Source organism: Schistocerca nitens, chromosome 10 (genome assembly GCF_023898315.1).
Source record: "Schistocerca nitens isolate TAMUIC-IGC-003100 chromosome 10, iqSchNite1.1, whole genome shotgun sequence".
Taxonomy (NCBI): domain Eukaryota; kingdom Metazoa; phylum Arthropoda; class Insecta; order Orthoptera; family Acrididae; genus Schistocerca; species Schistocerca nitens.
Window position 1 is genome coordinate 100027776 of NC_064623.1, and position 23872 is coordinate 100051647.

General features: G+C 39.7%; 1 protein-coding gene across 1 annotated transcript in view; it reads right to left on the reverse strand.

The window, feature by feature from the left end:
- Positions 1-23872, reverse strand: part of LOC126210141 (E3 ubiquitin-protein ligase UHRF1-like) — a 65946-nt gene that overhangs the window by 15529 nt on the left and 26545 nt on the right. Inside the window, exons 6-9 of the mRNA XM_049939290.1 lie at positions 14369-14555; positions 9113-9341; positions 8302-8513; positions 2222-2362 (exon numbers count right to left, since the gene is read on the reverse strand). Of these exons, the coding sequence (XP_049795247.1) occupies positions 2222-2362; positions 8302-8513; positions 9113-9341; positions 14369-14555 (769 nt within the window). The remainder of the gene's footprint in view (positions 1-2221; positions 2363-8301; positions 8514-9112; positions 9342-14368; positions 14556-23872) is intronic.

Consider the following 23872-nt stretch of genomic DNA (forward strand, 5'->3'; position numbering starts at 1 on the left):
CTGTCTCCCCAGCCGCGAAAAAAAAAAAAAAAAAAAACCCACCCACCCACACACACACACACACACACACACACACACACACACACAATGTAAAATAAATGTGAACATCCCTCTGAAGATGAGCTGACATTAGCAAAATACCTAATGGCTCTATCTGTGTAAATAAATAGCTTTAATAACAGTGGCTGGTTGCTCTTTTCTGCTTTGCAACAATCAACTTTCATTTTGCATATGAACACAGTCTCAAAAATGCCAGTTTTCGACAAATTAGCAGGAAGGAAAGTTTTTGTTCCAAGTGCCATAAACACTTTGACTATTAGAACTGTAGTCAACAAAATTCTCACATCTTTTAAATTTTGGAACTGCAGAGGGGAAACAGATTGGCTCAAAGACCACGAACCTTTGACAATGAAAGACTTTCTCCATGGTTTGACTCCTGGAGGAATCCTACGGACATGCGACAGAGTACCAAGAACAAATTAGTACTGGAAACACATTTTGTGAAAAAAAATGGCACTTACAATGTTTCCCATTTCCACTCCTGATATGACATATCATCTTGAAAAATGGTTGATTAGGATAGATCTTCTCAAACATTTGAGTAACATTTGCTCTATGTGTAACATGATACATATGTGGTTGGGTTCAACTTGTCAAATTTTGTTTTAGATTAGCATAAAAGAAATTTTATGTATATGACTAGCATGCACACACGGTTTCACAAAAAAGTACCACCACCTTATTTGTAAACCTACTGAAATATTCAGCATCACCAGGAAATCAAACAATGGAAAATCCAGGATTGAATAATGACAATATTATGGAAACTATAAACCTGCTCACCATATTGTGGAGATGATGAGTTGCACACAGGCACAAGAAAAAGACTGCCAAACAAGGAAGCTTTTGGCCAAAAGGGCTTCTTATGAATTACACACACACACACACACACACACACACACACACACAATGTGGAGTTACCATGAATACAATCCACACAACGTGCACGAAAACTAGATTGTTTTATAAGATACTTTATTTTCTTCTTATTATAGTGTAAGCTGAAAAATATAAGGCATGAAAACAGATAGCCTATTACACAGTATTATTTTTTTGTCACATTATATGAAGGGTAAATGTAAATTTGAGAATGGGAATCTGATAAGGGGAAACTTCAAATCATCATTGGTCTTCTTACCTGTCTTACTGCACAAGGGGCTGCCTTCGCGAAAGGTTCATCACGGCAATTGTGGCACACATTGACACACAAAGTACTGTCGCACCAGTTGTAAAAACCTCGGTGTTGAAACTTCCTAGCAGATTAAAACTGTGCACTGAACTCAAAACTCGACAGGAATAGTATATTTTATGGAGATGGGAATACACTCACAGTGTTAAACTGAGGCTGTAACTTTATGAGCTGAATTTCTGTGAAATTGAATCTGCACATCTACTACAATTGGAGAAGCTGAAAGCTGTGTAGTTGTCGCGTCGAAGGGTAATGGAGAGCCAAACAAATACAGAGAAATTTTGTGTCCTGTACTAATTTTATCGACAGATACTTTTAATGAGAACAAAGCATATCTCCACTCATTTACTGATTTTATTTTTTACTGACATTTTACTTTTGTATAAAAATTGAAAACGTATTCTTAGTTTCACTCTGTGCTCACTCAATATTGACTGATTTTAAGGAAGTTGGTTAAAAATTGATTCTGTATTACTTTCATTTTTGTTTCTTTAGAAGACAAGACACATTTATACATGCCCACCAATCCAGTGTGTTTGCAAATGTAAAACGATTTACTAATGAATGTGTCTACTGTTTGAAATGAGTGATGCATACTTGTTAGTAAGACTCTTTTCACATATGATCTAATTTCCTCATGCCAATTTTGTAAAGATAATTCACTGCTTCACAACAAACTTCAGAGTTGCTGCTGAACACTCGCCTAAGGCTGTTATTTCACTTTCTATCTGTCATTACGAGACTGACGCAAGCATCAGTCACCGACACTGTTGCCTCTAACACACTTATCTACAGCAATAGTCTGTAGGTAAATATTTCACATTGCGGAGAGAGTCAGCACGTGGTCTGCTCTGCACAAGCCGACACCACCACCACCACCACCACCACCACCACCACTGCTATCCGCTAATTACAGTATCATTTTAATACAACTATGAATGAAATAGTACAACAAGATAAGCGGAATATTACCTCAACCCTTCCTCTGGAGCAAACTTAGAGTGCTTCCGGAATTTGTAGCTTCGAATGACGCGCACCGGTTTTCCCTTCTTCCAATCATCAGCTTTAGCCCCCTTTTCATTCAACGGAGCTGCACAGTTAACGGCAAGAGCCCTGAAATATACAATAACAACTATCTACAGAATGACTGAGTGAATAATTCCAGCTTTAAGATATCTATAGCCAAAAGAAGCAGATAGCTCATTTAATACAGTATGCACCATGCAATATGTGATCAATTTTTAAATAATTTAAGATGTAAGCGAAAAAGAAAGTAAGTTTGTGAGAAAGGTATTAGGAAATAAAATTGTTGAAATATTTACATTAAGAAGCAATGCATAAGTATAAAAATACACTGTCTGACAAAATAAATGAAGCACCATGAAGGCAAAGAGGAAACAAAATGAAACTAGGCCTAAATGCGCTGAGAAAGTATGCAATGTTATTTCAGTGATTACAAAATTGAGTTAAATTCACAAACAACTTGGCAATATGACTCCTCTTATTAGTACAATGTACCGCTCCCTCTGATTCATTTGTGAAAGATGTCAAAGTCACTCCAAAGAAGTATTTTTAATACACAATATTTGTGCTTCAATTAATAAAATTAAACAAAGTGGACAATTTGAATTACTACTGCAACAGTCACTAAGGTCATTAGGACTTTATAGCACTTGGGTGTACTCAATTTAATAGTTTCTGTTCAAACACTCAAGTATGTTACATTATCGTTTTAACAATGTAGGAAAACACACATTGCTACTTACCGTAAAGAAGACACGTCATGGGCACCTGCATGGCACCCTCCTATGCCAACCTTTTTATGGGTCATTTAGAGGAAAGGAGTTTGTATAGGGGGTCGGAGAGTGGAGTGTATAAGATTTGCAGATGTCATGGTTGTGATGGCAGAGAGTGCAAGAGAGATGGAACAAATGTTAGATGATCTTGTGTTTAGATCACAAGAATATGGAATGAAGATTAACAAGAAGAAAATGAAAAGCATGGTAATTGGAGGAAGGGGGAGAAAATGCCGTATGAAAATAGGGGAAGAGGAAATAGAGCAAGTGAGTAACTTCAATTACTTGGGAAGTGTAATAATGGATGATATGTACTGCTCAACAGAAATTAGGAAAAGAATTGCAATGGCAAAAGAAGGATTCGAGAGGAAACAGAAATTACTTTTTGGACCACTAAACAAAAATCTGAGGAAAAGACTTGCCAAATGCTACATCTGGAGCATTGCACTTTATGGTGCAGAGACCTGGGCAGTGAGGAAGGAAGATGAAAGAAGACTGGAGGCACTAGAGATGTGGATATGGAGAAGAATGCAAAAAGTGAAATGGCAAGACCGAATAAGGAATGAAGAAGTGTTAAGAGGAGGTGGAGAAGAAAGAAACATGCTGAAAGTCATCATAAAGAGAAAACAAAACTGGATTGGACATTCTTTGAGGAAAGACTGTTTACTGAAGGAAGGAATAGAAGGAATGGTGGAGGGAAAAAGGGAAGAGGAAAGAGAAGATATCAAATGCTGGACAATATCAAAGGAGACAAATATTCATAAATGAAAAGACTGGCTATGAACAGACAAAAGTGGAAGAGGCTTAACCCATGACACAAGAACTGCCGTAAGGCAGAATACTATACTCATACTACTACTACTACTACTACTACTACTACAGCGGAGATCTTCCTAGCCTCCCATAACACCAAACCCCTAGTCTGGTTCAGGTTCATTGATCTTCATCATCTTGGCCCTGGGCCCAGATGATGAAGATCAATGAACCTGAACCAGACTAGGGGTTTGGTGTTATGGGAGGCTAGGAAGATCTCCGCTGCAGTAGTAGTAGTAGTAGTAGTAGTAGTAGTAGTGAGTATGGTATTCTGCCTTACGGCAGTTCTTGTGTCATGGGTTAAGCCTCTTCCACTTTTGTCTGTTCATAGCCAGTCTTTTCATTTATGAATATTTGTCTCCTTTGATATTGTCCAGTATTTGATATCTTCTTTTTCCTCTTCCCTTTTTCCCTCCACCATTCCTTCTATTCCTTCCTTCAGTAAACAGTCTTTCCTCAAAGAATGTCCAATCCAGTTTTGTTTTCTCTTTCTGATGACTTTCAGCATGTTTCTTTCTTCTCCACCTCTTCTTAATACTTCTTCATTCCTTACTCGGTCTTGCCATTTCACTTTTTGCATTCTTCTCCATATCCACATCTCTAGTGCCTCCAGTCTTCTTACATCTTCCTTCCTCACGGCCCAGGTCTCTGCACCTTCTCTCCCATCCACTTCACGTGGTCCTCCTCAAGCCAATGGGCCTCCTTCCTAGATGCTGACTTCTCCTTTCTGATGGCTCCATTCACACCTCTGTCTATATTAAACCTACCAACAGTACCTGCCTTTTGACAGCTGTCACCCCTATGACACTATCACACCAAAAAATCCCTCCCATATAGCCTGACTATCCAGGACAGCATATCTGCAGAGACAAAAACTCCCTTGCTCAGTATACTGAGATCTCACCAAGGCCTTCACAGACAGGCACTATCCCTCAGACCTAGCCCGCAAACAGATCTCTTGTGACATTTATCCTCACAACCCCAATCCCCCCCCACAACCCCCAAAAACCAGCCACAAAGGAGTGTTCCTTTCGTCACCCATTACCATCCCAGACTGGAGCAACTGAACCACATCCTTCGCCAGAGCTTTGATTACCTATCATCGTGCCCTGAAACGAGGGACATCCTTCCCAAGATACTTCCTACCCCTTCTTAAAGTGGTGTTCTGTCACCCAACCACCAACTTAGTCCATCCCTACACCACTCCCAATTCCAATCACTTGCCAAAAGGATTATATCCCTGAGAAACACCCAGGTGCAAAACCTGCCCAATCCACCCACCCAGCACTTCCTATTCCCATCCTGTCACATGTTTATCCTACCCCATCAGGGGACGGGCCACAAGTGAAAACAGCCATGTCATTTACTAGCCCCGTTGCAATCACTGCACAGCTTTTTATAACCAACCAGCCGTCCACCAGGATGAACAGCCACCACCAAACTATGGCCAAGAGCAAAATAGACCACCCTGTGGCACAACCTGCAGCTGAACATAACACATTTTATTTCAAAGGCTACTTCACTACCCGAGCCATCTGGATCCCCCCCCCCCCCCCCCCAGCTTTTCTGAACTGTGCAGATAGGAGTTATCCTTACAACACGTGCTCCGCTCCCATAATTATCCCGGTCTGAACCTACGGTAACATACTGCCCCACACCCCCCACCCAACAGTTTCCACCCCCTCTGTCCTATCATCTCCCCATTCTCATCTCACACCCTGTTATTTGCAACCCTCTCCCCCTCTTTTTCTTGTTCCTTTTATTCTCACAGCCCTGTCCCATAACTGCACCTGTTGGTATTGTAGTCCCTGCACACTCCTCAAGACAGCGTTCGTCTCTCTCCCCACCCATGCACTGCTATCCCTTCCCCAACCCCTGCAGATCGCTGCTTGCATCCCACACGATATTGCAGCCCGACCCGAAATGCTGGAGTTGGTGGGCATGTGTGCGTGTTTTTTTTTTTTTTTTTTTTTTTTTTTTTTTTTTTTTTTTTTTTTTTTTGAAAGCTATATGTAAATGTCTTAATTATGCCTGTCACAACTTGACGTATCTTTTTTATGGTGAGTATCAGTCTGTGTTTTCCTACATTGTTGATATTTCTACCTGGAGTTTCCACTGTTTAACACTCATCTTATTTATGAACAGGACAGAGAGAGAGAGAGAGAGAGAGAGAGAGAGAGGGAGGATGCAGCCTATAAACTACCATAATCATGTTTATAAACTACCATAATCATGTTTAGACTGAAAAGATAAAGATGCGAATATGTAGTTAATATGGTAGATGTAACAGGTGACAGGCACTGAAAAACATGAGAAAAAAGAAGTAGTATATAGTTACAAGCTGATACAGTAGAAATCAGACTATACTGACAGTTGTTATACATAGGGGACTGTTTTATCTAAACCTGCTTGACTGTGTACTTGTACTTAGATGCAAGAGATTTAATATAGCTACATAGCGAGTAAAGCTACTGAGTTTTACGTATACGCCCTGCAAGCAAAAACATTCAGTGAGGGAGCAAACTTTATAGTGTGTAAACATTATCAGATGAGCAAATGTTGGTTCAAACACACACACACACACACACACACACACACACACACACACACACACACACACAGAATAATCATGACCAAATTTGGTAGGGAGATAATTTTGTATCATTATGGCATTCTGTAAAGGCGTATAGATGATGCCTTATGCAAAGTAAGGGAAGTACTAATTGGCAAACAAAGTGAGGAGACAGTTACAATCAGATAAATGTAAGCAAGTGTGTGCAGTGATTATGGCTAAGTGGGACAGGGAGACAATTTTACAATGCCACAGTGGTCTGTGAGGGTGTATTTTTTAAGATCTAATAGCAATCTTTCAAATATTGAAAGACAAAGTTTTGTAGTGTAAAATTTGTTCATTGATGATTTTAAGAAGTGGCAGTGTAAATCTCTAACAGCTCAAGAATGTTCAATGTGTAGAATAGAGAGGTTATCGCCAATAATAGATTAAAAACAGGAGAATGTAAATAAAAAAGCTGGTCCCTTATATAAATGGTCATAATGTAGCAAAAAATATACTGAGAAACTGTCATTACCTTTGTAAAGCACTTCTACATTTACAGTGATACTATGCAAACCACTGAAGAGCATTGCAGAGGGCTCTTCTCATTGTACCAATTATTAGGGCTGCTTCTCATTCCATTCAAACACATAGAGCGCAGGAAGAATGACTACTTAAATGCCTCTGTGTATGTTGTAATTTCGTCTGGTAATTTCTTTGTTATCCCTACTGGAGTGAAACGTATGGATATTCCAACATTCAACACTTACTGTCAGTCCTTGAAACTTTGTAAGCAGGTGCTCACAGTTTGAGTCTATCTTCAAGCATCTGCTCGTACAGCTTCTTCATCTGTGAGACACTCCCATGGGTCACACAAACCTGCGACCATGCTGGTCTTCTTTGTATATATTTAGTATCCTCTGTTAGTCCTGTCTGGTGAGAGTCCCACAAACTTAAGTAATATTCTAGGATGGACTGGAGAAGTGTTTTATCGCCAATGTCCTTCATAATCTATTTCCCTAGTATTCTACCAATGAACTGATGTTTGCCACTTGATTTGATTTACCTATGTATGAGCTATGTAATCATTCTACTTTATATCCCACAAAATGTTACTCACTCCCCTCCCCAGGTATTTGCAACTGTGACTCTTTTACTGTAGTCATAACTTACAATGTTTTTTGTTCTAAGAACTGCACAATTTTACTGCGTTTAAAACATTGCCAATCTATGTGCCACTTTCAAACCTTATCAAGATCTGACAATGTTCAATCAGCTTTTTTCTGACAGTACAACATAACTAATTGTAGAGTCTGAGGTTGCTGTTGTTCACAATGTCCTAATATGCAACATAAACAGCAAGGTCCCAACACACTTTCCTGGTACACACCCCAAGTTAATTCTACACAACAATGAGCATGTGCATCGAACTGAGAATTTCAGACGTACTGCATCTACCTGACAGCTTCAACCCATGGCTTTCAGGATGTCATGTACAAAAAGTGTGAGCTGTGTTTCACACGAGCAACGTGTTCGGAAACCGTGCCGGGCGCCATGGATAAGGTCATTTTGTTAGAGATACCGCAATATGTTTGGGCTTAGAATATTTGACAAATGCACGTCAATGACGATGGATGGTAGTTTTTTGAATCACTTCTGGTACAGTTCTTGTACACCTGTGCTTTCTTCCAACCACTAGGCGTAGTTTTTTTGTTCGTGGGTATTGTACATTATGGTTGAAAAAGGGACTAAGCTCAGCTGCAAACTCAGTATAGATGGAGAGGAGTTCCACTGGGCATTAATCAACTGAGTTCCTTTTAACATGCTCTACAGAATACCATAATAATGAACTAGCAGTAGAAATGATGTGCAGAAAATATAAGACTAACTTGTTAGTATTTGTGAGCAGCTGGTCTGATGACTGCACAGAAGTACGTTTATTGCCGGACAAATCTCTACCGCCAGCACCGGTGTACCAAAAGCTATCTCCAAAATCCTCATCATCTTCGTATCCTCCACTCAGTACAATGCTGAAGGCACCCACGTCCTCACGTCCATGAATACCACTGACAGGCGGTCTGTGAACTCCAGCTTCAGATGCCTGCCGGACAGGTAGCAAAACTGTTAGTACAAATGAGACAAACCCCAGCCGTAAACCTACATAGCAAACCAATTTATTTTATTTTTATTTATTTAATTAGCCATCTGATGTATTTAAGTTGATACATGTTGTATCATTACATATAGGCCTTGACATTTTGATTATACAATAACAATTTTCTACAACTTAGTGAATTTATAGCATAGATTACAGCATAATACATTTACGACACTGTACTGTGTATTCAGTGATTTTTAACAGTACATGAATATTTCCCTTATATTTAAAAAAAATTGCATACATACATTTTTATTGTTTGTTGAATTGGACAATGGTCGGTCACTTATCATATTTTTGAATATTCTTTGCAATACAAAGTAAATTCATTTACAGAATAAAATGGATTTTCTCCAGTATTTCTATAACTGTGTTCTTAAAGATATTAATATTATTTATTTTTTCCGATACTGTTTGGAAGGCAACTGAATTGGTACATTCCCATACATGAAATACTTCTCTAATATAACTACATACCCAACCAATTACTTCAATAATTGAAACTATATACCAAACGAATGACTTCGTATAGTTTGACAAACCTGTATCCGGAACTTCCAGCATGTTCCTACTTCCACACCCGGTATGGGTCCAAAGTGGTGAGGCGGCACTATGGTACATCTTTTGGAGAGCCCAACATTTGCCATCCCCTTGCCCCATTTAGTGTAACCACTTTTCACCCAGACCGAATTTTCCTTCTTCTTGCTAGCTTTGAGCTTATGTCCAGCTCTGACAATTTCATTTTCATCATTTTTGCAATCGGGACAGAACCTAAACCAACAACAGTTTTGCGTACAATGACATTCATAATAACCAAATACATTACAAAGTTTACACAATACGACTACAGACAAATGTTATGCAGCCAGGTGCCAAATTCTTAATGAAGATGTGCGATGACAAATATTATATGCTTAATTATTAAGGCATTTATCTCTCTGCATGGGCAGCCTGTAGTATTATCAAGGGCATCATGCCATTTAAAACTTTTCCCACTCCATCAGGCTGGCTGGTACAGCAACCGTATGAAGATTATTTTGAAGCAAAGCAGTCTTGGTTGCTATGACTATTGTTTAATAATTTTAGGGTATCAGTAGTTTTGTTTGCTGTTATGTTAATTTTACAGCATAACAGCAAACTAAATCCGATAGTTGACTAAAAGGTGAAATATTTCCTTAAGCAATAATTAATGCAATAAAGTCTGCTGTTCTTCAAAATAATCAGAAAATTGGTTTCTATTTTCAAATGATTACATAAAAACTGCGGTGCATACATAGCATCTGCACTTAAAAAATACCCCCTTCCACTTTTTCAGGAAATCTTGCAAGGCGTAACAATGCATAACCAGCAAGATCTGAGAGTACTATGGAACAAAGTAATCAAAAATGTCCATACGTCGATTTTGCTTCCTTGGTAATCCACAGCCTCCCAAGTCTTTTATTAAAGAATACACTATCCATTGTAGGCTGTATTGTGCTTTATTAAAATCGTGCTATTAGCCGATTTTGGCTGTGAGCCATTATCAAGCATATTTGCTATGTCATGCATTACATATTGTGCTCATCACATTCTTTTACATCACATACATAAAATGAGAAGTCACACTACATCATAACATACTCTTAAGTGCTGCAGTCTGATTATGTGATGTCCCGTGGGGCTGTAGAAGGGAGATACATTTATTTTGTAGGGAGCACATTGTGCTCATGTGGAAGCGATCTAGATGGTTGTAAAACAATAAACTGGTACTCAAGATTGCAGGAATTCTTTTTATTCCATGTGCAGGAATTCTTTTTATTCCATGATTACCGGTTTTTGCGAAACTAAAGCCGCCATCATCGGATCTTAGGACACATACATGTTACAACTTCAAGCCAGACAATGGTGATATTAATAGTTGCCTATAACACGCAGGCCTTACAAAATTGTCATATGTAGCACATAGGCGTCCAAGAGAGATGACATAAATTTTAAGTGTCTCCATCACACACAAGCGCAAGCTTTAGTTTCACCGAAACCGGTAATCATGGAATAAAAAGAATTCCTGCGATCTTGGCTACCAGTTTATTGTTTTACAGAGATACCTTCAGCTGCAAACAATGAAAATAACAAGAACAACAACATGAAAAGGACATAGCCCAAGTAATCCTAGACTGTAGCTGAGCGATCCTACACAGTTGCCGTGTGTGTGTGTGTGTGTGTGTTTGTTTTTAGTGCTTCTGAAGGACTTTCTGTACAAAAGCTAAAAGTTTGGCAGTCATTGAGTGTGTCTGCAACTCAACGCCACATCATGTGATGAATAGCAATCTATCCTTTTCACATTGCCGTAATAACAAAAATGGCTTTATTCACCAGGGTGAGATATGCAAATGCCTGCAAATTTTGCACCCCTGTATTTCTGAGAGGAGGCGGCATAAGCTGACTGATACGTAGTCAATATCTACCACTAAATGGTGGAATGATAATGAAATACTTCAAGTGGAAGATGAGGGATTGCTACAGGAGTCTAGCCTACTGTAACAGTGTGCAGTTGTAGGGGGTGAGGGATTTAACACAGAGAACATTTGTCATGAAATGCGTTTGTACATGGTGAGAACTGTATTCCACAAAAAGCCGTATTTAACTTTATGCTGGAATTCAACAAAGGATGAAGAAGAGTGAGCACAAAGTGTTGTTCACACGGATCCCCACGAAACATTATTCGTAAGAGGTCGAATTTTTGTACAGTTTGTGCACATTGTGCCTGCCCCCACTCCCTCCCCCTCCGGTTGACCCCAAAACACAAATGAAACAGAATAATATGCCTACTTATGCATTTTGTTTAACTCTTTTATCAATCAAAATATTTAAGCAAGTATGGTTTTTTCTTTAATGAAATGATGTATGTACTTTTTAACAACATTTGAATGCCACTGAAAATTTGATTACAGTCATATAAGACTTGTTACTGTAGGTATTGATACTTTTAGTAATAATTAGCTATTGGGGAGCAAACATGTCAAGTGGGGCACATATTCCGTCATGTCAAGCCCTTCAATTATAACCTTGTTTTCACGGAAGGTGTTGACTCAAACATGAGAAAGTATACACATTTGCAATAATTTTCTTAAACTTCATCACACCCTATATCTACACAACATGAGAAACTATACACATTTGCAATAATTTTCTTAAACTTCATCACACCCTATATCTACACTTCACTACATCCTATATGTATCTCGTATACAGTAGGGCCGAGAGAAAATATGTTTTACATTGTAGTCCAAATCACGAATGACTGTTCACGCATCGAGGCACAGATGGGGATGGCATTGTTGAAGATTCCAAGCAACAGTTGTAGTACGTGCATGTGCATACTTTCCACTTGAAGTAAGCGTATATCCTGCAGATTGTGTCACTTGCTTATGCAGAATTTATCACTTATCACCACCATTATCGATAACAACTCGCACCAAATGAAATAGAAATCCACTAAACAACTCGCTACAGTCACGTTTAGTGCTTGCATTAGCTATAGGATTCAGAGCAGAGAGCTCACATTACTAAACGCTCATTGGTTATTGGAGTACACATGATGTAGGTGCACAGAACAAGCCAAAACTCTATCGCCATCGTTCACGGCTCCAATTATAGCAGTGTAACGGAAAGCACTCGGCCAAGTTTACTGTGAAACAGCTAGTTCCGGCCATCTTGCCTTTCAATTTGGCCATATTTCTTGGATACTTTTCAAGAGCTTCTGAATTCAGTTTCTTTTAAAAAAGTACATCAGGCCATTTAAAAATTGATAATTGTTTGATTGTCTCCACTGATAAAAGAGTCAGTTGGATTAAATGTACATCAAAATTACATGTCCCACCATATACTAGCATTCGCTAAAAACAAGGTTTCGGAACCTTGAGAAGTTTGTGAAATATGAAGTCTTACAAGTCACCTCAGTAATGACCACTACGTTTAGTGCACAAATTGCGCCCACACCAAAGTTGTGATTCATAATTGCTTTTCCACATTGAATTATTTCACAGCCATGACTGGCGCAAGCAAGTCTATCTCTGACTATACGGAAGTCTTATAAATGAGGCTTCCATGCAGTGGCAAACTACAGTATGGCAGCTGGTGCACTTGCCCTGGGTACCATTTACAGAGGTGGTGGGGAGGGGGGAATCAGTTTATGTGAAAAACATGAGGAGGGGCAGAAGAAAAATGGAAGCAGTAGCAGGGAGAAGATGAAAGAGACAAAGGGGAAAGATTGGAGGGCACTTATAGGCAAAGGAGTCACAGAAGTACAAAAAGAAATCGAGAAAAGATTCAGACAGGACTGTGCTGTGCAAGACCTATCTCTCACTGGTACGGAGACAGCTGTGTATCATTTTCGAGTAACAGATGGTGTCATACCTGTTATGCCAATTGAAATGACACAAAGTGCAAAGGTTATATTCTGCACCCCCCCCCCCCCCTTCCCTCTTCTTTCCTGTCTGTCAAAGTAAAGCTGTCATCAATGTGAAGATTGTTTTGACCACCACAGTGCTTTTCAAGGCATGGTCCTGTTGGAGATTGTAGGCTGTTGCCTTCCTCCAATCTTTAAACTGACTGACACAGTTATATAGTGACCTACTGTTTAATTGAATTCTGAATCACAGTGTCAGTCGTTGCTTTTTGCATTAACAAACACTGCCAGAGGTGAAAGTAGTGATAAGTGACTTTGAACTGATCACCAAAGAAACAATGAAAAAGAAAACGATATTATTTCAAGCAATGAGACTGTCCTATTTTGAACTGTATCCCACAAAGTTAATTACTGAAATGTGTACCTTTTACTTCGTTGTGAAAGTCATGTTGATCTCACTGAACAAATGAACAGGTTAAGCAGCAACGAAGATTAAAGGAAACATGGCAAAATGTTGAAAGAGGGAACAAAATTTGTCCTAGGCACCAGTTACCTTACATGTGTCACTGTCCCTGAGGAGCACCAAAGTTATGAAGTGAATACAGGGAGCCTGGGAGAGTTGCCCACCTTCATGTATATACGTTTTCCCACTTGCTGCATCAATGATCTCAAACACTGCATGATGTACTAGTGAGCCATTGCCTAGAAACTATTTCTTCATACATGTTCAGTAAAACGTTTTCCTGGGATTCAACCAGTTAACCTTTGAGCAAGATCAAGTTTCTCAGAGTCTATAGCAGGAAAGAGGAATGCACAGCCCAAGCAAACCACCCATCACACATTTATTTTTATTTATATATCTTTATTCATCTAAGATCATCTCACAATGATATAAGAATTGTCACGGTTACACAATGCAAATCAACAAAATATACAACAAACAGAATACATAATATGCTTTATGAGGACAGGACTGTTGATCTATGAGGAAAGCACTTCCAGTGGTATAGGTGATAATATGAAGTATGCAATTTATGTGGGCTGCCTACCTACATAAGAGGTAACCCCAAGATGGATTTTCTTCCACGAAAAATGTAAGCACAACACTCCTGTTCCCATTTATATTGCGACGGGTCAGCTGATACAATGTACAGCAGAGAAGATGGAGAAAAGAATCTAGATTAGCCATGGGAACTGTATGCCATTAGTGCTACAGCTGCCATCTCTTGTGCAGCTTTTAGTACCCAGAAAGACTATTATGAACATACTTTGGGAATAGGCAATTATGTAAAAGACCATAACAACTGTTACACATATTGAATATCTTCAATCTTAGTGGAAAGAATGGCTCAACTTACTGGATTTTTTTCCCCCAGTTGGATTACCACAAAAGAAGAAAAATCTTTCTTACCATTCATCCACATCTGGGATTTCTTCCAGAGGAGGTGTAAGGCACCATATGTGATACGGTGAATCACATTCATCACACATGATTTGCTTGGACGGCTCATTTTTCTTGCCACATACTTGACAACTGCACGATTTACACCTCTTGAGAGGATTGTCATTGCACTTGTCACAGAGTACAGGAACAGGCCCTAGAAAGAAACCGTACTATTAACACCGAGTGGATATAAATAAGAACAGTAGGGCAGAACTCCAGTCATATCTGAAAATAACTACAGCAAAATATATGGAAGTTAAGCATGTTACTGCAATCTAATAACACAAAGCTACCACATGCAACTCATTAGTGCTGTAATGCACTAACACCATTCACATGGGGGAGACAAATGAACTTTTGACACTGACCAGCCAAACTGCAGGAAGGCTACTAGCTATTCACAGATAAGAGAGCACATGATTAAATGTTTCCCTCTGTTGTTCACAAGCTGTGGCAAAAATTTCTAATGAAAGTTTTCACATCCAGATGATTCATCCATACACGCAAGAGTTTGACAAGCCAATATTAAAGGTTGGATTTTTCCAATTATGCTTCATTTATTAGACTACTTCATTATACAACTAGTTTCTGTTTCTTAAGCCATTACTGAGTGTTTCACAGTATAAAAAAGCATACTACATTACTGTCATGAAATAGAAACAATGGTGTGAATGCACATTAACAGAAAAAGATGCCATAAGAATGAAAATGGCAGCATATTTACACATTCATTTTGCTTTACAAATTTTACTGTTCTTAAATTGAAAAGTAAAGAATGAAACTCGGAAATAACTAACAATTTCAGAGATCTATGAAGGTATATATGCAAGTGTATTCAAAGAAAAAAGCTAATAAAATTATTAAAAAATGAAATTACCAGAAGATATGGTGTAAGAAAACAACAAAACTGGAAAAATTTTTTTAATAATTTTCACTCACATTATACAGAATATAAATAACCCTAATCATCAAAATGGAATTGCTACTTTGGTACATAGCCTCTAAAACTTTTAGTCCATCCTTAGTTTTATTCATTGGTCAGTGTTTTTCTGTTACGTCACATTCACACCACTGAGTTTGCATTTTATGGTGATAACATCGTGTGCTTCTTTTTACACAGCTAAAAACATAATACTGAATTAAAATGCTTTGTCTAGTTGTTGAACTAAGAACATTTCTAAAGAAATACTGCCTTAGTAGAAAAATACCACATTGATTCAATACATTTAGGGCTGTAATGCCTGCTATGTAAAAGATACATGCTGCACCAAGTGTACCTCCTAAGAGGTCTGGTGCACTTTCTATTGTGTTTCAAGGAACATCAATGTAAACAAATGTTTTTGTGTGTGCAGCTGATAAAATGGTTCTAAATTATTCTTGTGTGGTATTTGGTTTAATGATATATTATGTCAAGAAAGAAGGAAAAAGCACGAAAAAATGCCACCAGCAATTGCACAGCTTGGGCTGGTCCACTAGAAAGAGAAGGAAAGGCATATGGAAGCTGAAACATCAGGCTGTCCCATTAAATGATTCAGAAAGTGATAATGTTCTGGGCTGTATTAGTGCTTTGAAAAAACAAGACAGCAAAAGATCGGTAAACATTTGTTCCTTATCTCCTTGCCCAACTTGGCCTTCCCTGTCTTGTGTGCCAGATCGCATTGTGGTGAAGCTGAGCACCACTTGGCCGCTGCTATAGTACTGGCTAACCTTCGTGTTCTGTTCTAAGGACAGCCCGTACCGAGAAAAACTTGGCGACCTCAATTTGCAAGGTGTTTCGTTTCAAGTTCATTTACCGAGTGCAAGAGCATCACGGAGATGCTAATCAAATGTCAGAGGCTTTGTGTATCACAGAGAGATTTACTGTATAAACTCTCAGAGATTATGTCCCATGACGTTTGGCAACACATTATTTCATCCGATACCGACACGCATTTTGTTAAATGACCATAAGGTAGACTTTGCACCAGTCATCCTTCTTGTGTACAATTTGCAACAGGAAAGGTAATGGGCAGCAACTGTAGCTGACCACAGTTGCCACCGAAATGACGAGTAAAGACACGAGCCTAGGCAGATGGACTCTGTACAGTGAAGCAGGTTACTTGTGGCAATATGGGTTCATCGCACATTGCCGCCTGCCTGTCAAGGCGATTACCTAAACCGTGAGGCATTAAGACATGTAGCATACATGACTTTCACAGCTGCAACACTGTAACAGGTGCATATGAATACTGGCTGCCTGGCTAGGCTGGAGATCGAATGCATTGGTGAGTCACCGAGATGTCAACCGTCATCAAGTTGTCGACTGTAACAGGTGTATACGAATACTGGCTGCCTGGCTAGGCTGGAGATCGATTGCATTGGTGAGTCACCGAGTTGTCAACCGTCATCGAGTTGTCAACAGTCGTCTTGCCAGCCTCCGCCTCAAGGTCCGTGTCGCTCTGCCATTAATTTGACTGAGGTGCCTGCCAATGGGGTCCGGCCACTGCCTGACGGACCAGTCTATGAGCCAACGGGTGCTTACCAGCACTAGCCAGATGCAGGTCCAGGTTTTTTTATCAGGTGCCTCTTGTCATCTCACAACACGTCGACGGCCAGCAAGCGCCACCTGCTGTCAAGCTTTGCTGTGCCTGCAGCCGAGCCAGCATCACTGGCTGCCTTGCTAGCACCGTAACACCACCAGTAGGCTGCAGAAACCCTCGTGCAACACTCCGCCGTCAAGAATGCTTCTGGATGTGAGGTCGCTCTGCGACTGGGATGATGCTGCGGATCGAGACCAGGCTGCGTCCTGTGACAAGCGCACGCACCTGCAGCTCGTTTGAACAGTAAGAGTTTTCACGCGCATCACCTGTCTTGCTGCAGTCACCTAACTTCCCCGACTGCCTCCTGTTGTCCTCGCCAATCTGTCAACTCAAAATGCCCAGATGGGCTACCCAAACACCATCATGACAACAAGAACGGCTCTTCCACCTATCCAGAGTGGTCACTGCACACCATGCCATTAAAATTACTTGTACCCTAATAATGTGTATTAACATTTTTTGTATGTGCAGTACTGCTTCACAGTTTTATCATGCTCCAAATAAATATTATTGTGTAGCAATAAACTATTATTCTTTGTTCTGAACCTCAAATGTTATCTATGTTTGGATGTTTTCTTTGTTTAGAACCGTAGTTTCGTGTTTCATTTAAACCTTGTAATATATTCTACACTATTAACTTTCACTGTATTTCATAACATTATAGATTTGATATTTCTGATTTTATCTTTTTCCTCCCAGATTTACGAAATATATTTTTCTCTTATCTAGATGAAGAGTTGCTTACACTGCAAATGGCAAAGCAAACACAAAAGCTAACTCAAATCAAGAACTGTAAACACTAACACAACAAGCTGCGAAAAGCATTTACATCTGGTAATCTGTAGCAAAGCAAATAAAATAAAAAAAGATAGGAAAATCAGCATCAAAGATGGAAATACCTCAGACACGAGGATCCAGGTAGCACATCCTGATGCAAGCGAGAAAGAAAGAGGTCCAGTATGTAAATGAACTTCACTTTATCAGATCGATATATGGTTTGTTTTTGACTCACCAACACAACGTAATTGTTAAGTGCATATTATTTTTATATTACATGCAATGTATTTACTAATAAAGTACACACAGTGCAAGAAAGAAGTTAGTTTTAGTTGTGCAGACAGTACAGGAATTGAAAAATTAGTCACCCAGTAAGAAGGACTGCAATGGTTGTGCTTATGAATAACTATGTCGTTAGATTAAAATATTACGAAAAGGACATATTACCACTCACCGTAAAGCAGAGGCGCTGAGCTGCAGATAGGCAAAATCTAGTCACATCTGCTGTGCCTATGTGCAACTCAGCATCTCTGCAATATGGGGAATATTATACTGTTGTTGTTGTGGTCTTCAGTCCAGAGACTGGTTTGATGCAGCTCTCCATGCTACTCTTTCCTGTGCAAGCTTCTTCATCTCCCAGTACCCACTGCAACCTACATCCTTCTGAATCTGCTTAGTGTATTCATATCTTGATCTCCCTCTACGATTTTTACCCTCCACGCTGCCCTCCAATACTAAATTGGTGATCCCATTATGCCACAGAACATGTCCTACCAACCGATCCCTTCTTCTAGTCAAATTGTGCCACAAATTCCTCTTCTACCCAATTCTATTCAATACTTTCTCATACTTTCTCATTAGTTGAGTGATCTATCCATCAAATCTTCAGCATTCTTCTGTAGAACCACATTTTGAAAGCTTCTATTCTCTTCTTGTCTAAACTAGTTATCGCCCATGTTTCACTTCCATACATGGCTACACTCCACACAAATACTTTCAGAAAAGACTTCCTGACATTTAAATCTATACTCATGAACCATGGACCTTGCCGTTGGTGGGGAGGCCTGCGTGCCTCAGCGATACAGATGGCCGTACCGTAGGTGCAACCATAACGGAGGGGTATCTGTTGAGAGGCCAGACAAACATGTGGTTCCTGAAGAGGGGCAGCAGCCTTTTCAGTAATTGCAGGGGCAACAGTCTGGATGCTTGACTGATCTGGCCTTGTAACATTAACCAAAACGGCCTTGCTGTGCTGGTACTGCGAACGGCTGAAAGCAAGGGGAAACTACAGCCGTAATTTTTCCCGAGGACATGCAGCTTTACTGTATGATTAAATGATGATGGCGTCCTCTTGGGTTAAAAATATTCCGGAGGTAAAATAGTCCCCCATTCGGATCTCCGGGCGGGGACTACTCAAGAGGACGTCGTTATCAGGAGACAGAAAACTGGCGTTCTACGGATCAGAGCGTGGAATGTCAGATCCCTTAATTGGACTGGTAGGTTAGAAAATTTAAAAAGGGAAATGGATAGGTTAAAGTTAGATATAGTGGGAATTAGTGAAGTTCGGTGGCAGGAGGAACAAGACTTTTGGTCAGGTGATTACAGGGTTATAAATACAAAATCAAATAGGGGTAATGCATGAGTAGGTTTAATAATGAATAAAAAAAATAGGAGTGCGGGTTAGCTACTACAAACAGCATAGTGAACGCATTATTGTGGCCAAGATAGACACAAAGCCCATGCCTACTACAGTAGTACAAGTTTATATGCCAACTAGCTCTGCAGATGATGAAGAAATTGATGAAATGTATGACAAGATAAAAGAAATTATTCAGGTAGTGAAGGGAGACGAAAATTTAATAGTCATGGGTGACTGGAATTCGTCAGTAGGAAAAGGGAGAGAAGGAAACATAGTAGGTGAATATGGATTGGGGCTAAGAAATGAAAGAGGAAGCCGCCCGATAGAATTTTGCACAGAGCACAACTTAATCATAGCTAACACTTGGTTCAAGAATCATAAAAGAAGGTTGTATACATGGAAGAAGCCTGGAGATACTAAAAGGTATCAGGTAGATTATACAATGGTAAGACAGAGAGTTAGGAACCAGGTATTAAATTGTAAGACATTTCCAGGGGCAGATGTGGACTCTGACCACAATATACTGGTTATGAGCTGTAGATTAAAACTGAAGAAACTGCAAAAAGGTGGGAATTTAAGGAGATGGGACCTGGATAAACTGAAAGAACCAGAGGCTGTAGAGAGTTTCAGGGAGAGTATAAGGGAACAATTGACAGGAATGGGGGAAAGAAATACAGTAGAAGAAGAATGGGTAGCTCTGAGGGATGAAGTAGTGAAGGCAGCAGAGGATCAAGTAGGTAAAAAGACGAGGGCTAATAGAAATCCTTGGGTAACAGAAGAAATATTAAATTTAATTGATGAAAGGAGAAAATACAAAAATGCAGTAAATGAAGCAGGCAAAAAGGAATACAAACGTCTCAAAAATGAGATCGACAGGAAGTGCAAAATGGCTAAGCAGGGATAGCTAGAGGACAAATGTAAGGATGTAGAGGCTTGTCTCACTAGGGGTAAGATAGATACTGCCTACAGGAAAATTAAAGATACCTTTGGAGAGAAGAGAACCACTTGTATGAATATCAAGAGCTCAGATGGCAACCCAGTTCTAAGCAAAGAAGGGAAGGCAGAAAGGTGGAAGGAGTATATAGAGGGTTTATACAAGGGCGATGTACTTGAGGACAATATTATGGAAATGGAAGAGGATGTAGATGAGGATGAAATGGGAGATAAGATACTGCGTGAAGAGTTTGACAGAACACTGAAAGACCTGAGTCCAAACAAGGCCCCAGGAGTAGACAACATTCCATTAGAACTACTGATGGCTTTGGGAGAGCCAGTCATGACAAAACTCTACCATCTGGTGAGCAAGATGTATGAGACAGGCGAAATACCCTCAGACTTCAAGAAGAATATAATAATTCCAATCCCAAAGAAAGCCGGTGTTGACAGATGTGAAAATTACCGAACTATCAGTTTAATAAGTCACAGCTGCAAAATACTAACGCGAATTCTTTACAGACGAATGGAAAAACTGGTAGAAGCGGACCTCGGGGAAGATCAGTTTGGATTCCGTAGAAATGTTGGAACACGTGAGGCAATACTAACCTTACGACTTATCTTAGAAGAAAGATTAAGAAAAGGCAAACCTATGTTTCTAGCATTTGTAGACTTAGAGAAAGCTTTTGACAACGTTAACTGGCATACTCTCTTTCAAATTCTGAAGGTGGGTGGGGTAAAATACAGGGAGCCAAAGGCTATTTACAATTTGTACAGAAACCAGATGGCAGTTATAAGAGTCGAGGGGCATGACAGGGAAGCAGTGGTTGGGAAAGGAGTGAGACAGGGTTGTAGCCTCTCCCCGATGTTATTCAACCTGTATATTGAGCAAGCAGTAAAGGAAACAAAAGAAAAATTCGGAGTAGGTATTAAAATTCATGGAGAAGAAGTAAAAACTTTGAGGTTCGCCGATGACATTGTAATTCTGTCAGAGACAGCAAAGGACTTGGAAGAGCAGTTGAACAGAATGGACAGTGTCTTGAAAGGAGGGTATAAGATGAACATCAACAAAAGCAAAACGAGGATAATGGAATGTAGTCAAATTAAATCGGGTGATGCTGAGGGGATTAGATTAGGAAATGAGACACTTAAAGTAGTAAAGGAGTTTTGCTATTTAGGGAGTAAAATAACTGATGATGGTCGAAGTAGAGAGGATATAAAATGTAGACTGGCAATGGCAAGGAAATCGTTTCTGAAGAAGAGAAATTAGTTAACATCGAGTATAGATTTAAGTGTCAGGAAGTCGTTTCTGAAAGTATTTGTATGGAGTGTAGCCATGTATGGAAGTGAAACATGGACGATAACCAGTTTGGACAAGAAGAGAATAGAAGCTTTCGAAATGTGGTGCTTCAGAAGAATGCTGAAGATAAGGTGGGTAGATCACGTAACTAATGAGGAGGTATTGAATAGGATTGGGGAGAAGAGAAGTTTGTGGCACAACTTGACTAGAAGTAGGGATCGGTTGGTAGGACATGTTTTGAGGCATCAAGGGATCACAAATTTAGCATTGGAGGGTAAAAATCGTAGAGGGAGACCAAGAGATCAATACACTAAGCAGATTCAGAAGGATGTAGGTTGCAGTAGGTACTGGGAGATGAAGAAGCTTGCACAGGATAGAGTAGCATGAAGAGCTGCATCAAACCAGTCTCAGGACTGAAGACAACAACAACAACAACAACAACAACAACAACAACTCGATTTTAACAAATTTCTCTTCTTCAGAAACGCTTTCCTTGCCATTGCCAGTCTACATTTTATACCCTCTTTACTGTGACCATCATCAGTTATTTTGCTCCCCAAATAGCAAAACTCATTTACTACTTTAAGTGTCTCATTTCCTAATCTAATTCCCTTAGCATCACCTGATTTAATTCGACTCCATTCCATTATCCTCAATTTGCTTTTGTTGATGTTCATGTTATATCCTCCTTTCAAGACACTCCATTCTGTTCAGCTGCTCTGTCTCTGACAGAATTTCAATGTCATCGGCGAACCTCAAAGTTTCTATTTCTTCTCCATAGATTTTAATTCCTACTCTGAATTTTTCTTTTGTTTCCTTTACTGCCTGCTCAATATACAGATTGAATAACATCGGGGAGAGGCTACAACCCTGTCTCACTCCTTTCCCAACCACTGCTTCCCTTTCATGCCCCTCGACTCTTACAACTGCCATCTGGTTTCTGTACAAATTGTAAATAGCCTTTCGCTCCCTGTATTTTACCCCTGCCACCTTCAGAATTTGAAATTGAGTATTCCAGTCAATATTGTCAAAAGGTTTCTCCAAGTCTACAAATGCTAGAAACGTAGGTTTGCCTTTCCTTAATCCATCTTCTAAAATAAGTTGTAGGGTCAGTAATAGTAAACTATACTTTTCATAATATTGAAATTATTCCATCCTGGGTCATGGTCATTAGACTGGTGCATTAAATATGTAGCAACTTTGTTTTGCATATTACAAACCAGCTGCTACAAGTGTATGTGCTAAATGTAATTTTTTATTTATATTGCTATCATTCAGTTGGAGCTTCTGTAATGAATTTTACATGTTTGGGAATAGGGAGTGGTGCTACAGGTGATAAAAAAATGGTGTATCAATTTGAGATGTTTATCATTTCCAACATATGAGGATGTTACCAACAAGATGTAGGGTGAAACAACAACAATATTATGAGGGGGATAGATTTTCTACTTACCATATAGATGAGATGTTGAATCACAGATAGGAACAATGAAAAGACTGGTATACATTTAATCTTTCAGACAAAAGGCCTTCTTCCGAAGCAGAAAACACACACATGACCACTACCTCCAGCTGCTGTCACTGGACTGCAACTGCAGATGGTGGAGCAGCAACCTGGTGTGGGTTATGGGGGTAAGGAGGCAGCATGGTGTGAGGAATAGCGGGTTAGGGGTGGGGGAAGGTGACGCAATGCTTGTGGGAGTGTGTGGGGCATTGTGCACCCAGGTTAGGTTTTGGGGGAGGTGGAAAAGGATAGAAGTAACCAAAGGGAATAAGACGAGTAGTGGGCGTATTAGCAGCAGGAATGGGGATAGGAAGGTGGGAAACAGACTATTAAAGACTGAGGCCAGGGGCTGGTTATGAAACATGGGACATACCGCAGAAAGTTCCCATCTGCACGATTCACGGAAGCTGGTGGGGGCAAAATAGTCATTGACGTAATACACATGATGTTGGGCAGTATGTGTAATTGGTCCAGCTCTCTCTTGGCCACAATTTGCCCACTGCCATTCATGCGGACAGACCGCTTGTTAGTTGTCATGTCCATGTAGAAAGCAGCACAGTGGTTGCCGCATTGTTTTTAGATCACGAGACTGCTTTCACAGGTAGCCCTGCCTTTGATGGGATAGGAGACAATCATGAACCTTTTCTCCAAAAGCCTAAGTCTCACAAACGTAATCAATTATTTCCAAAGATCTTACATTTTGTCCCACACCCAAATTCAGTCATGCTGTACTTGTTGA